The sequence below is a fragment of the Athalia rosae genome, chromosome 3 (assembly GCF_917208135.1).
Source record: "Athalia rosae chromosome 3, iyAthRosa1.1, whole genome shotgun sequence".
In the NCBI taxonomy this organism is placed as follows: domain Eukaryota; kingdom Metazoa; phylum Arthropoda; class Insecta; order Hymenoptera; family Athaliidae; genus Athalia; species Athalia rosae.
The window spans coordinates 7,842,910-7,858,878 of record NC_064028.1 but is presented as its reverse complement, the minus strand read 5'-3'; the positions used below and the strand labels follow the sequence as shown (position 1 = coordinate 7,858,878).

Genomic DNA, 15,969 nt, shown 5'->3' with positions numbered 1-15,969 from the left:
TGATTATTATTTATCAATATTATCATCCCCGTAAATATTATCACCGTAAGGTAGGTACCATTTTTTTCAAATAAAATCTATCGCGAATCTTCGATCACCTCATATCATAGTTAATTATGAAATTGGTTTTTATTAACATCAAGACATAAATTAATGTACATACATACATACATATATACATAAAAATATATAGCTAAATTTAGTTGCATGTGGTATTTTTAAATTGTAGATATAAATAAATAAATATATAAATCAGCAAATGAATAAATGAATAAATAAGTTATAATTAAATAGGAATAAGATTGAATATTCTGATCTCCTTGTTACTTCATAAAGATTACAGACTCCATTGATGAATGAATTATTAGCCGTGACATGAAACGTGACACAGTGAACTGTACAAAAGAGTCAGGTAAAAATATACGTAACGTATACATATTTTTATAATACGTTCATCGTGCCATAAAACGCAACGTTACGTTGTATCGGGTTTTGCGGTCAACGGTTTCTTCATCTTTCACGTGTAGATAACATAAGTGTTATGTCTTTCTCTCGCGCCATATTATATCTACGGTAATTGTACACTGTCACAGTCATCGCGATAATAACTAACAATTTAAATTCACCGTAGTGTTCCGCGAGTTAATTGTCAAAAGTCATCACAAAATCAATCCAATTAGACACCAAAATTATAATCTGAAATTAAAGAACGGTGGGTATGTTCTTTTATTTTAGTGTAATTTCTATGATTTTTGTTCGTTTTTTTCCCTCTAAAAGACATTTGTATCGGCTGCAATTTGATTAACGGGCATATTTTGTTTTCTTGCTCTACTTTGAATTCGGTGGGTTTTTTTTTAAATTATTTTATTTTATTTTTTCTTATCAGGTGTTAGAAGTTACGAGTCGCGTGATCGTTCGAATACCGGCCCAAGTTTCTCTGGCAGTCGGAACAATTTGTCTGGCCGGTAAAAGAAAACCATAAATACCACGATCTCGAAGTTCCAAAGTATAAGCGTATTTTATGCCAGCGATCCCCTTTGCCCAGTCGTCCGATCCGCCTTCATGGAGAAATTTAATTAACAATATTTGAGGTGGATCTTTACGACTTTGGAAAACTAAAAAAATAACATAATATACGCCTACCTGATGTGGGATAAAGAAGATCTGGTGATGCTCCAACCTGATATTCAGTTCCATGCACTTTTAACATTGCGTTTGTAGCTTTTCTGGCAACATTTTCTAACTCATCAAAATCCGATGGACGAGATCTTGTGTACCCCCAAGGAATCAGCAACATTTGCGAATAAGAGTGCAACGTCAGATACATCCTGAAGATATAAAAATCAACAATGTGGAAATTTGAAATAAATCGCGCCCATCGCGCCATGCTACTATTTCCTTTTGAAATGTTAGAAAAAAAATGTTGAAGAAGAAAATTAATTATCGTGTTATTTTTTCAATATCTTCTCACTTGATTCGCTGTCGATTAGCTAAAATGTATTCAGCCATGGCTCGAGTTTCCGGTTCGGAAAAAGCGTTCGGACCAGCATAAGTTTCATGGCAAGGATCGGTGCTGGCTGCTCCGCTTTCTTTTTCGCCCCAATGATATCCGAAATTTCTATTAGGGTCAACGCCCTCACACCGGTAAAAAAACCATCTCGTGTAATGAGACAGCAAATGAAAAAGTCCCAATGGACCGGATCTGAGGAAGAATAACATGAATACAAATTTATAAATTTTCTCAGAACGAACGTAATATCGATTTATTTATTTTTTTTCTCATTAAAACGCTGCGCCTACCTCGCCTCGTTTTCTGAATCATCTGATGCAGCGTGACTGCTTCTTGTTTTTCGCCAAAGGCGATCTGCCGTATGGCTGAATTCGTAACCATCCGGATTTAGGATGGGCAAAATCATAAAGTCTGAACTATCGAGTAGTTTTAGATAAGTCGTATTTTTTTCAACCAACTGATTCAGGATGTAAGTCGCGACCGCAGGACCTATCCATTCTCTCGCGTGCATTCCTGCAATGCATATATTGAGTCAATAAAGATACTTGGGATATAAATTTATCATCGCGTTTCGTTCTTTTTTGTATTTTATTTGTTTTTCAACTGCCGTTGCAACATCTGCGCGATGGAATAAAATCAGTGTCATCAGTTAAGATATATTGCCATTTTATTATTTGAACAAGCCGCGGAGGTATTCATTTTACGATAGATCCAATTACCTACTATAAAAAAGGGAATGAACAACAAAATAAATATGGAAAATGGGATGGAACGAAAAAATTTCACTCACCACTGTCTATCCACACAACCGGTTTACTTTCCCCATTTTTGGCCAATCCGGTTGATATTTTAGCGAGTTTTATCGGAAGACCTTCGTAACTGTTTCCAATTGTTTCTAGCTCGACTAAACTGGGATAAGTAAAAGCTAGATATTCCAAGTACCTCATGATATCTGTAATGTAATGAAAAAACAAGAATAATGTCCATGATTGATGGATTAGTTCGAGACAAAAAGTACACATAGTTAGCCTAATTGTGCCAACAAAAAAAAAAAGAACGGAGAAGAATTTTCACCTGCGTATCTGTGGTACCGTTTCCAAGTCATTGAATGACCTTGACTCGTGACTAAATCTGCCCTCTGTTCCTTCGACATTTTCGGATTTTGGTACGAGATGGTTTTCTGTGTTAATGAATATAAAACAGAAAAATTAACGAAGAGTTTAACTCTACCGATACAACCATTATTTCTGTTTTAAACTATTTTTCTCTGCATATGATCCTTCGCAGTTACTTTATTTTCGTGACCCTATTATAAGTCCGCGACAATTGTTAAATAATTATTAACCGGTGATACGCTATAAATATGGGTCATTCAACTCCACCTGGTTTTGAATCTCATTAAATCTTGCGATCAAAGAAATCAGCATATAAAAAACATCTAAAGAATAATAAACACGGTATCGAACATCGGAAAAAAACGACAATTTTAACACTGATTCTCGTTACAAATTTTCGGAAAATAAAAAAGAAACAATTGTTGACGTTAAACCTAGTCGAGTAAACGTGAAATACCCGATACGTACTCGACAAAATATAATCAGAATCTAGAGCGCGTATACTGGTTTGGAATTCGCAATGTCGTTAATCGAGTGTATTCTTTTTTAGTCGTACATACCTGCAGGTCAGTGAGTAAGACTTTGAATCCGAATTTTTGTTCCTTTAAAAAATCTTTCATCTCGCTCACCATATCTGGCGAAACTATGACGTCGGTTGATCTGCACAAATGAAATATATGTCAGAACATTTTATCCTTTTTTTTTTTCTCTCGGAAGTCTCGGAGGTTTTTTTCCTCTCATGGATCAAAACCGATCCACGACCTAGTGTCTCGATTTTTGAGAAGTGATTCATGACACTTCCTGCCGACTTGCATGGGCATCCCGATAGAATTGATTACAAAAAAAAAAAAAAGAAAAAAAAAGTATACAAACGGATAAACCTTGTAAAGATCCGTTATTCGTTCTTGTTTCGCGCGTTTGGGAGTATCTGCAGCAGTCCGATACAAATGTTCGCAGCATCAGTTTAATTGACTATAAAATTTCAAGACGAAAAGATGAAAATTTTTTTTTTTTCAAATTATTTAATTTACCTGTTTTTTAGCGGAGGTGTCCAGAATTTCAATCCGTCGTCATTAGTGTCTACCATATCGATTAATTCGGTGACTTGTGTATCGGTTGTTGGAGTTATTCTGAGAAGTTGATACCCCTTATAATTGACTCGATTACCTCGTGATTTTCCACCGTTTTTAGATTCTCCAAGAACATGCGTAACTATCGAACTTATACCGGTAGTAACTACGTTGAAAATAGTTTCTACTATTCCTCCGAACGAAATACCGCGAAATTCTGCTAACCAAGTAGCAATAGTCGAAGTTTCGTTCTTCATCGACTTCAAATTTTCCTTTTTTTCTTCCACTGCATTGGAAAAATCGGCTTCTGATTCATTTATGGTTTTGAAAATCGTGGACTTGCTGCGTCTTCTGTAAGGCGGGAAAAATTCCCCTCTTGTATTTTCGAAACTTCCGTTTTCATTGGTGTAAATTGAATCCGCGCTGACATTATCCAGCTGGGTATTAATTTTCGAAAAGAAATTCGTTTGTTCGGCAGTAAATTCAGTAGTATGTGATTTTCCTAAATAATTTCCATTGACTAGTTGAATTACTATTAGAAAAAACGAGAGCGTGAACAATAAACTGATCCCCGTAAAATTATTATTTATATTCTCATTATACATCTTAATTTGTTTTTCGTTTAAGTTTTGTTTTGCAAAGAACGAAGGCTCGAATAATTTTCAGAATACTCGGGACGACGTTCAAACTATGAGTACACTCGACGACGGTTCTTCGCTCACTGACCATTCTGCGGACCCCATTTACTAGCCGTAACACCAATTATACACGAAAAACGATGGTCGAAACCAAGAACTCACCTGCGTCCTGGAAGACTCGCTCGATTTTTTTTTTTGCAAATATCTTCTGATCGGAATCAATTGAACCCGATTAGTTAACTTGAAAGAGTTCAATATATTTTCGAGATTATTACATACTCTCACCAGTTTCGTGTTTCTTCAAATTCAATTGATTTCCTACGATTTCTTTCTTCAATTCTATAGATTAGAATTTTTTGGATTTCTTTTAATACACTTCGGAAGGAAAAAAAAACCAAAAGAATTTGGTCCACGTATAAAATTCTACTTTATATTGTCGGTGCGATCTTCTCGAAGGACAGACACCTTAGTAGGTCAGCCTGAGTAAATTTGCCGTTATGTACTAGCTTAAATATTTTGCCCATGAGGTATTTTCTTATAGCTACACAACAAAGCACACAAATATATTTACCTGCACGTCGGATTGCTAATTATTATAGGACTGCCCAATTTACTCCGAACGTTAATGACGTACAACCGAATTGCACTTTCGACTGGCTAAATGTCTCCGTGGTTGACTTAAATCTTTTGTTCTTCCGTTTTAACTATTCAATAAATCTAAGTAGTGGATAACAAGGGAGTATGGCATGAAGATGGAAAGGTGTTGTTGAGATATCCGTAAAGTAATTATAGTTATTAATTACCATTTGCTCAATTTGAGTATCATTTTGATATTCAATTATTTATTATTCTTCCTGAATGATGGTTTTTTTTGTTGCTGCTATTGCTATCTTTTTTTCACCTCTCAATAGGGGTATATGTATAATTCATATTACAGAAGGATAAATAAATATCATTGCGGATAATAATGCATGATCCATAATCGATAAAGGTCATGCATATGTTATTGATATATACCTATAAGATTAAAAGTAAGATCGAGATAGTAAATTAATAGTTAATTATCCAGATTAATTGTAATCCATAATGAATGATATTATTTTTGTTGTTATATACAGAATTTTGTTTCTTTTTTCCCGTACCTATCCACGTAGCTAGTGGATTCATGAACTGTTGACAGGTAGGTAGATAATCGAAATTAGAATGTGTAATGTCCAGAATGAAACCACTATTATTACAACTATTATTTTATAGCGACGTAACCGTAAATCGAGTTACCCAAATTTTGACTAGCACGTTTATCGCCTAACTCTTCAATTTGGGAAATTTTATATTTCGTCAATTAATGAATAAATTACGTTATTAGTTCGATTATAAAATAAAACTTCTTGAAAAGTAACATTGTTGGACTGACTGAGTTAATATTTCCATCAGAATTTTCACCGGCATATCATCATCATCGGAATTATCATCGTTATTGTTATTTTTGAAATCAAAAATGCAACATCAGTAGACGAAATAATATAAATATATGTGTATATACCTTCACACATATATATGTACATGCGTAATATATATTGTCGTATAATTTATACGAATAGTAATTGACTGTGTGTTATAATAATTTATTACAATATAATGTATAAGTGATATATATTTCTATATAGTTGTATTAATTATTAATCATGTATAATGATAACATTATTATAGTCAAAAGCATTCCATTTCCTACATAACTAGATACTATTTATACTATATTTATGTGTAATCAGGAATTAGCAACAAATAAAATAATTGATTCAAATGTTCTATCGATACATGGCAAGAACCACAGATTAAAGTAACTCGATATTGTGTATATATTCTATAGTACATGACATTCACTTATTCTCGCTTATTTTTTTCGATAAATTTATTTTATTTTGCGATTATTAGTTGATTCTTGACTTATTAATTTTGCAAGTAGTTGTGCACTTGTTAGATTCATATATTCATCGTAATTATAATACAGATATTATTATATTACTCTAGTTCACTATTTTATATGTGTGTTCCTACATTATACAATAATATGATTTGAACACGTAACTACGTTTATATATGTATATGTAGGTATATTTATATTTACAATATTTCTGAACGTCCAACAATTATTTTCTGCATAATCATTGCATTACATAATGATGTGATAATTTTAATAAACGATAATGATTACGATTTTCAATAACAAAGTAAAACCTCAAATGTTATACTCGTTTCTTTTTCTCATTTCTTTTCTACATAAATAGCTATTGAACGGATAGTGAGATGTGACTATTCGTTTTATCATTATTACATACTACCAGAATAATATCATAAGTATACATATAGGTATGATGATATCGGATTCTAAATTATTAAGGCCAGTCCTGATATCCAGTTCCAATTCTGGCAGTTGTACATCCTCATTATTGTTATTATTGTTAACGTTATTATTATCGTTACATTATTATAATAACACGTATGTATATCCCACAACATTTAATTTTTCGTAAATCTCTTTTTTTCCCTCAATGTAATTTAGAGATGTTTCATTACAATTTATAATTATCATTGTCATCGTTATCTATATTTATATTGCGGTGTGATCTACAACTTCGATATAATTGTTTGATTTTTTATTTTTTTCCTTTATATGATTCCTCCCTCGTTTTTCTAATCAGAGTTTATATAATCGTACTATATGTATACCACCTAATTACTGTTTCACGGTTTACATTCATTGTTACACTATTATTTAGGCATATATTCTAATATAATAATGTTTTACGAGAAAAGGCCTCTGGATTGAATGAACGAAATTACAATAACAATAATGACAACAATAATAATAATAACAAGGGTCGTAGAGATGACGGTTGTAAATCTAATCCGTTCATTATTCCTGCATATTTTCTTCTCTTTTTTTCTCGTTTCCAGTTCGGCAATGCTGATAATTATATAATTTTCAATCATCATCCGCGTTCGAATATTATTTTTTTCATATTAACATCAGCATTGTACCAACTGCTCGTTTATTATTTATTTTTTATGCGAGTTTGAATGTTCTTCTTTCACCTGCGTAATGCACATAGGCAATAAGCTCGCCATTTTGTTTCTTCACCGTTCGAAAGAACTGGAAGAAATAAACCGGCAAGAGAACTAGACGATGTTTGCCTTGACCTGAGCATTTCCCATCATGACTTTGTTTACGAAATTTACTATCGCTGTCGCTGGTTGTTCCGGCTCAAGTTCGGCGAAAATATGACACTGGTTGTCGGATTTGTGAGCTGGTTTTCTAGCCACGAAACCGAAGCAACGACTGAAAATGATTACTCGTTATTGTGCGATTCCGAAAATTTAATTATTCCGTACTAAATATTATATCGAGATGTTAAAAATTGAATATGAGTTTTTTGTTAGTTGGATTCACTCGAATTTTATGAATGCAGGTCAAACTTTTCTACTCGAGATCAGGACGATATTATTATTGCCGGTTTCGTTGACATGCGGACGTGGACGTAAGTAAGTAAGGAAAAAATGTACGTGACTTGAATTGTAGTTGAAATAAACGACGGAATTGCATTACAGTAACTCACGAGGTATGGTATCAGTAGTTTAGATAAGTATTTCTCATCTTTTTATTCTTTAGCTGACTGAAATAATTTTCGACTAAATCACGAAAAGGAAAAGAATGGGAATGAACTAAACTGACCTAAACTAAATGGGTTTTTTATGGGTAAAAATATCTAGAAAGATCGAGCGGTTAAATGTCCACTGTGGGAACTGAAATGGAAATTCTATCTCGTTGGAAATTTATGAAATTCGAATTTGTACTCACTGTGCGCTTCGGTTTTGACCGTTTTCTTCCCCAGTAAAATTCCACGTTCTTTCATCTGCGTCAAGGCCACAATAACTTATATTATTTGTAGGATAATGACGTCTGAAGAACAATTTTCTAGCGTTATCCGTCAAAGTAATTCCTTGGGCAGACACCTTGAAATGAACAATTGTAGCTGACGGTAACGGTCGCTGCTCAAAGAGCGTTGCGACTGTTTTTCTTATAGCTTGTGGTCCGGTCAGCGATTCCGTGTCGATTGTAAAGAGGTAGAGAACGTTGCAGGCTGTAACAATTTTACAAAAATTAACTCATTCATAAAGAACACGAAGAACAGAATGGAGCATCATCCGTGATTAAAAACTTGTTCTTTATTTCTTTTCCGAACGTTTGATGTTTACCTGCTCCTTGGGCCAGAAGTTGTTGAGCGCTACTTGTTCCTGGAGAATCAAGTGCTCTGGCAGCGGCTTCCGGTTCCGGTAAAAGTAGCTGACATGGTAGAGCCATCGCCATTAAACTGTGCTGATAAACGAGAGCTGAGAGCGAGCTGAAAACTGGTTCGTTGGCACATCCTTTCAGACGAACTCCTCTTGATGTTGGCTCGATGAGGAAATGTCTGACCAATTCGCTGGCCGGATCCCGAGGGCTACTCGGAGCTCCCGGTGGGGGTGTTGCTACTTTTAATGCAAGACCAAAAGCACCGGGGAAAGAATTACTGTCGCGAACCACGAACATTCCTGGAGTCGCATCTTTCAGCATGGAAATTGCTGAAAAAATAAGACGTTTTATTTGTATTGTTTGATTTCGAAAGAATATTTCAACGAGTCCAAACCGACGTCACTCGAATTTTTATGCCGTACCTTGTTCTCTTGATATGTTTGGCTTGTACCAAATTCGGCTAGTGTCCCTAACGAATTTAACATTGGCATCGGCAACTTCCTGAGGTTCGGTGTTTGAATGAACACTCGATCTCCTCGATCCATAAAATACTTTCGGCGACGATTGTCCGCCGCTGTTTATCGATGTATATGAAATTGCGCTCTGAAAAGCAATATTTCATAATCAAATAACCGTCAACATTCGAAATTAATCACGTATTAGCGGTACGATTTGCTATTTTCTGTAAAAACTACCTTTGGACTCTGGGCGAATTCAATTTGTGTTGGCGTTCCAGCTGGGCTTTGATTGTTTGCGATTTGAGACTGACTGGCGTACTCTCCTCCGGGAGAGTTAGGTCGATCCTTGCTGTAATTTCGAAGGTAAAAAAAAAGAAAGAAAGGAAAACATTAGTTGAAATCGAATATAATTTATACTTGTGAGTCATCTTGCCGAAGATAGGTGCAGATCTGTGTAAAAGTTGATCATTCCGTGTATCAGTGAAAATGAGAAGAAAAAAAAACACACACACATAAAAACGACAACAATCACATTATTTCATCGTGCGCAATGAGATAAGATCGAAAGTCTGTTAAAGAGTCAATGATATTATAAGCACCAAACGACAATTTTTAAAAGACAGACAAAAATAAAAAATTTCTCGAGTCATGAACTCCACACGATGCAAAGCTTGAGGGAAATTTTTCGCAATTGTAGTTAGTAATAAATCAGAAGCGGACACATAAATTTTGTCATAATCATTCATATTAGCAGTTTGCATTATATTTTTTTGCCTATAGAAAAATCCCCTCGATCCCCAAGCTCGTAACAAAAATCCATCTTGTTACTAAATTTGATCCATATAGATTTATTTTTCATCTAAACTTTGCCAATTGTCTTTGCTTGGTTCGGATTCTTTTTTTATTTTTATATTTTCCAGGCTTGTGAGTTATTAATTTTCGAGCTTGAGTCACAAACTTAATTATCATAATTTTTTGTGTTAGTAAAACGCGACAGTGAATAATTAATATACGAGTTATCAAAATAATAGCCAATCGCATCGCGCCGTCCATTAATGTAGTGAGAAAAATAAGGCACGGCGATCGAACAATTGGCCCCCAGCTTTATTTTTTCATTTATTAATTACCTATAGTCGAACGACGCCGACTGGTTAGTGAGCGGCCATCGTTTGTTATGCGTTTGCTTTAGCGATCCGCTTGCTGGGAAACTCAAGCGTCTAAAATCACGAATATAATCATTCTCTCGTCATTATCGATTCTATTTTGTTGCTATCTATTCATTTAAACAGAGTATCTCATCAGAACAAAAAAAGAAAAAAACGGACAACGCTGTCCTCGTCCGCGTAATTCGAAGCCGTCTATTTTCAAGAAAAACTGAACAAATACATGAGAATATGATAATTAGAAAAATGACAAGAAGGATCTTACCGCTGGGTCGTCGGACTCTTGGGTGGCAGACCAGTCTCTCTTGAAATTTCCCGTCTTTCTTCAACGGTGTATACTCTTTCAGTAGAGTAAGTTCCGTAGTTACCATTACCATTGTAATTTCTAGTTTCGAATTCGGGTCCGTTGTTGTTGTTGTTCCCGTTACTGATGATGATGTTGTTGTTGTTGTTGTTGTTGTTATTGATGTTGTTAACGTTGTTGGGCGATGTTCCGTACAATCTATCGCTCGCAAATGTTACCGTTGGCGATGAATTGTTGACGTACGGTGTCCGCGGGTGAACCGGAAACGCTGGTGTCTGCGGCCGGGATACCGTACCTCCGGGAGCAACTCCTGCTGGGCTTATGCTCCGCTCTGTCCAGGATGACACCGAGTCATTGTGGGACTGCGAAATGAAGATTTTCGACAATGAATAAATCGCCCAATAGTCACATCAAGCGTTGAAAGAAACGAGCGAACAGTCAATTTATTCGTGACGAATTGTGGGCGATAAAAATTTTCGATTTGTTTTCCATTTTGAAAGTGGACAATCGTCGCTTACCGCTGGGCGAATCCGTACAATATGCAAGCATGATGTCTAATAAAATTTCATTGGCAGTCGAGTGAAAATAAAACCAAAAAAAAAGAAAACTATTTTCTTTTATCTGACCCTGAAAGACTTGTGAAATTATTCAGCGTTGTCGAAAGTAAAATAGTTGCTAAAGCAAATAATGAAAAATCATGGTGAATTTTTTTTTATCCATTTCTCTTTTGAGTCATTGATTATGAATAATTAGTGAAATAGCGATGAGGAAATTTGCAAAGCTGGATGAATTCTAAATAGCAACAAACCTGTGTATTTTGCCATGCTTTTGGCGACTGATTAGGGGAACTGTTAGTCGTATTTGTGGATGCAGATGCGGATGCAGATGCAGATGCAGATATGGATGTGGATGTATCACGATTATGATGTTGTAATTCATTTTTATTAGTAGATGACGATGTTCTGACGTTCGATATTTCTGCCAAAGACTGAAATAAGCTCACGAGAGGATCCGCATTGTCCGTGCTTCCATTTCCATTATATTCATTTCCATTTCCATTCGACGTGGTTTTTACATCGTTACCAACGGTTTTCAAAAGTCCAGATGATTCCCGGTTAATCTGACTCCCCTGAACACCATCGACCTCCGTCATTTTTTGGGAATAGTTGAAGGTCGTTCTGTTTTCGTTCGAATGAAGTTGTTTCGAATTGAACGTAGAATTATTGTACTGCGAATTATTATCTTGACTCAGGGAATTAGAAGAAGTCATCGTTGCGGAAGATTGAAGTGCTAAAGCACGATGATGTTGATTCATAAGAGATTCTGTCCTCGCATAGCTATCGCTTCGCGATTCTGGCTGAGGTGGTGTAGACTGATGATGATGATTTTCGTGATTATTCTTTGTCTGATTTTCTTGCTGTTGATACAGCTGCCGTTGATACTGACGATTGATAGTCTGTTGGAAGGCATATCCTAAGGGTGCAGCTGCTAAAGCCGACCTTGGGGACATCGGGGGACTCTGTAACGCGTTCAATAAGCGGAATTTTGCTATATATTTGCAGCCAACATGCCGGGATTTGTGGAAATATGTTTTCGTTCTATCTTCTATTCGTTTGAAATATTTTTTACATCATGCGTTTGTCATTTTACTTTGAACTCATCATCTATCGGATCGTCTAAAAGCTCTTTTTAAAAGGTGTATGAAAGAAAAAAAAATAATCGTATATTCGGCTAGAAGGAGGTGAACATTCTTCATTCGTAATATTATTAATCAGCAGTGATTACGCAGCAGCGAGCTAATGCGGCTATTAGTTCTGCTGGTTGTATGAAAATTAAAATAAAAGCTTCGGGTAATATTATCGCAAACTTCGTATAAGTGGTCTATTAGTATTTAATATATTGTTCATCTAAGTGAATAATAAACAGCTAATTAATATGCAAGAGTAGCTTTTAATTAGTGTAATATAATCTAGTAACTAATTGTCTGCCCTATGTTATAATTTTTAATATAATCATTAATTATAGTTACCTGAGTTTCGCTATTCTTGCGAAATTCATAGCCACGTTTCACGCTAACGAACGGACGTTCGTTGAAACTTTCTGCACGAGGACGTCCACTGGTAAGCGTCCCGTTGTACTTCCTGCTACTAGATCTTTGCGGAAGTAATGGACTTGCTGGCGCCGAAGTATAAGTGGCAGATCGAATTTGCTGCTGAAAATGGGAACCGAAGAAAAAAAACCAATTATGGTTTGAAATTTCCAATTTTACACGAGAATAAAGAACGACGAAAGGAGCGAGTTTGGTTTCATTATTCAGTCGCAAAAATTTGGAGTGCCAGAAATTTAAAGATATGGTAAAAACAGATTAAGAAATAAATGGGATACCTGTATGGGAGAATTGACAGTCCAATTATCGTCGTCGCCGTCCAGAACGGCGGAATCGCTCGCGTAACCATCTTGACGAATTCTTCCTCTTTGAATAGTTCTCAGTTCTCCGATGACGCGATTTCCGGATTCCTGACGCCATTGTTTACTTGGGCTTCGTTCGTCCCTTCGTGCGGCAAGTTTTAGCTGTTGTTGTCTGAGCCACGATAATCTACAAGAAGAAAATGAGCGAAAAATTGACTAAAGTCAAATAAAAAGATAATAAACGAATCATTGAACGATCAAAAATTCATCGGTTTAGCAAAAAAAAGTTTACAACACAATTGGGATACTGGAATAAAAATTCATTTTTTCAATATATGCCATTTTGTACGCCTTTCCCCTACCTACATATTTTTAAGACTAAAATTCGAAACACGCGTTGCAGTAGCTGTATAGGTACAACGATATAAAACGATGCACCGTTGCGGATGGACGAAATCGATTCTTCTTCTTTGAAAAGAATTACGAACTGAGAACGCGGGAGTAGAATATAAAAAGAAGAATAAGCTACAACAGTAAGAAGAAAGGAAAGAGTAAAAAGGGTCTCCGGCTCTTCGATCGATGGAATAGCTTTACCCTCGGTATAATAAGATAGGAGTAATTATCTATTGATTGACGAGGTCGTCATGGGCCATCGATTCCGAGCAATAGACCATCGCTTCTTACGATCTTACGTAACATCGGTCACGTGATTATAACCAACTATTTTCGATCTACATTATACAATACCTTCGGTCACTGTATAATCGGTACGAAAAAAATTGTTTTTTAAAACTCGAGTACAGCGAGTAGGGACAGAGAAATAAAATTCTAGACGCAGTTTCTGTCCTACCAATGGAAATTTTTACTTCATTCTTTCGGCTCTCTTATTAAAATTTAGTTTTAGTTTTTCAATGTCCATTCGTCACTCGTGCGTACGCACGTTATTATAGCTTCTCATCCCTGTTAATAATCCGCTCGTTAATAAATCCGGTCCACTGTCGTTTGCTTTTATTTTTCGTATAAACGTTGCATTTTGCCTACGTCATGCTTTTCTCAAGTTTCTCATACGTGCGAGTTGTGTGTGAGAGAGAGAGAGAGAGAGAGAGAAAAAAGAAAAGAGAGAAAGAGAAAATTATCGGGGTTGCTTTGTAGAAGAAAATAAGGTAACGTTCGAGACTGCGGACGACGCGGACGTTGATGATAACCGAGCAATTAGAGGGACTCGTAATTATCACGTAGCACGCAGACCGACTTTTACTAGACTATGACTATTAATGAACTATAAAACGACGAATGTAAAGGGTGCGCCTCAAAGTTTGTAAAATTGCGCTCACAATCTTCGGATCTTTATTGTTTCGTTTCGAATCTGAACCTTTGAGTGAATGTTTGAAAAATACGTATTCTTTTTTTTTTGTATTTTTTGTTTGCAAATTCCAAGAGTATTACACGGAAGATTACGTTCGTAATCTGATGCATATTATATTAGCTATGAATGCAGTACGATGATTTGCGCCGCAACTCGCGCTTAGGTATTAAACCCTGATAAGCGATTTTCCGAGTAATTACCCTGTGGTCAAACGGGATCTAGTATTTCATAATAATTGCTATCGGAAATTGATAATTAAAGATTCGCTGTGCACCGCTGTAGCGTATAGGGTATAGAGCGAGGTCGATGTATGAGGCATTCCGTGTCAAATCGATCGGGTTTTGACGCATTTTAATAATACGTGGATAGTTTTTTTTTTTGATTTTTCGGAAACGTCGTCGTTATTTTTGCGAGTATTTCAAAAGATAACATCCATACCGGATTTAATCGCGTTTCACGAATGAGTTTCGAGTGGCCAACCGAATTCGCTGCAACTATAACACCGCGCGACGGGGGCTGCACAGTAGATCAGAGATTTCCTCCAGAGTGTTGATCTCGTCACGTAGGTTACGTGTAGGTATATAACATTGACTTGGCGACTTACACAAATGCAATGTGTACGACGAAGAATGCGGCTCTCGGTCGCGATCACCAAACCTTCATTTATGCCATTCGAAACACTCGAAACAACTCGAATTGAGTAGCGAGTATAATAAAAAATAGGTACACCGACTAACGGGCGTTGAATTCAACAATTTTCAACAATTTCGATCAAATATCAATTGATTATTCTTGTGCCCAAAACGTGAACGAATCAAAAAAAAAAAATTACAGATGTTGGTAATGACGATTAATGAATGATCGAATTTAATTGTATTTATTATGATCAACTATCGTTCTTGCGGTGGAGCGCGCGTGTTCGATTTCCGAATACATGTACGTACATATAAGGGATATGAAATATGAAAATTTTCGCATCACGAAAGGCGGCTGCAGAAAGTAGCAGTTTCATCAGCGGTAGCAGCGGCAGCGTGCTGCATATGTCCAAGTTGACGGATAAGTGGAGAATAAGAAAAGGGGACGCGAACATCACCGTCGCAGCATCAGTTCCTGGATTTCCTATTCGGGAGATCCAACTATCCCGTATACCGCAATCTCTTTCTCTCTCAGTTTTTTTTTTCTTTCTTTCTTTTTCTTTCTCTTTCTCTCTCTCTCTCTTTGGTAACCGTACTCCGGCGGCCCACAACATCACCCGGAATCGCCCGCACGCGCGGCGCAACGTTGTGTACGGATAGTGGTTTGCAGAACAATTTAAATTCCGTTCTCCAAAGCCCGCCGCTCTATATAAGTATAGACCGTATAGTAAACGATGTGATATGGGCGATTTCGAGTGACCGGAATAAATCAGATATCAGATATATTTTTTTTCTTCATTTTTCGAATCCTTACCCCGCTGCACTTCAGTCCTTGCGACGTACGATTAACGTATACTGATTTTATTCTGCTTATAGTTTTACTTATTTTCTTTTGGCGAGAATCAAAAGCGTAACGAAGACATCGCATTGAATTTATATTTAAAACACGGGAGGAGATTTTTGGATTGTTGACAAGATCAACAACTGAAAGTTTCAAAAGTATTCGT

The 15,969-nt window shown here is 36.1% G+C and overlaps 2 protein-coding genes across 14 annotated transcripts in view; both read right to left on the bottom strand.

Moving 5' to 3' along the window:
* Nucleotides 1-857: 857 nt before the first annotated feature.
* On the bottom strand, nucleotides 858-4,434 carry LOC105689948 (carboxypeptidase A2-like). The gene is made up of 8 exons (XM_012407343.2): nucleotides 3,657-4,434; nucleotides 3,186-3,285; nucleotides 2,585-2,690; nucleotides 2,301-2,462; nucleotides 1,801-2,023; nucleotides 1,472-1,702; nucleotides 1,144-1,328; nucleotides 858-1,058 (listed from the first exon to the last, which is right to left on the bottom strand). The coding sequence occupies exons 1-8, from the start codon at nucleotides 4,298-4,300 to the stop codon at nucleotides 883-885; spliced, it is 1,827 nt and encodes a 608-aa protein (XP_012262766.2). The 5' UTR covers nucleotides 4,301-4,434; the 3' UTR covers nucleotides 858-882.
* A 698-nt stretch (nucleotides 4,435-5,132) lies between these two features.
* Nucleotides 5,133-15,969, bottom strand: part of LOC105689958 (tensin-3) — a 91,186-nt gene continuing 80,349 nt past the window's right edge. For 9 of the 13 annotated variants that reach the window (XM_048652248.1, XM_048652256.1, XM_048652253.1 and 6 more), the window contains 10 exons: nucleotides 12,938-13,148; nucleotides 12,582-12,764; nucleotides 11,361-12,071; nucleotides 10,514-10,914; nucleotides 10,213-10,302; nucleotides 9,323-9,434; nucleotides 9,050-9,230; nucleotides 8,591-8,956; nucleotides 8,193-8,475; nucleotides 5,133-7,673 (listed from right to left, as the gene is read on the bottom strand). In XM_048652248.1, coding sequence (XP_048508205.1) covers nucleotides 7,514-7,673; nucleotides 8,193-8,475; nucleotides 8,591-8,956; nucleotides 9,050-9,230; nucleotides 9,323-9,434; nucleotides 10,213-10,302; nucleotides 10,514-10,914; nucleotides 11,361-12,071; nucleotides 12,582-12,764; nucleotides 12,938-13,148 — 2,698 coding nt within the window. In that variant the 3' untranslated portion in view covers nucleotides 5,133-7,513. The remainder of the gene's footprint in view (nucleotides 7,674-8,192; nucleotides 8,476-8,590; nucleotides 8,957-9,049; nucleotides 9,231-9,322; nucleotides 9,435-10,212; nucleotides 10,303-10,513; nucleotides 10,915-11,360; nucleotides 12,072-12,581; nucleotides 12,765-12,937; nucleotides 13,149-15,969) is intronic. The other 4 variants (XM_048652249.1, XM_048652252.1, XM_048652250.1 and 1 more) reach the window with 4 other exon arrangements.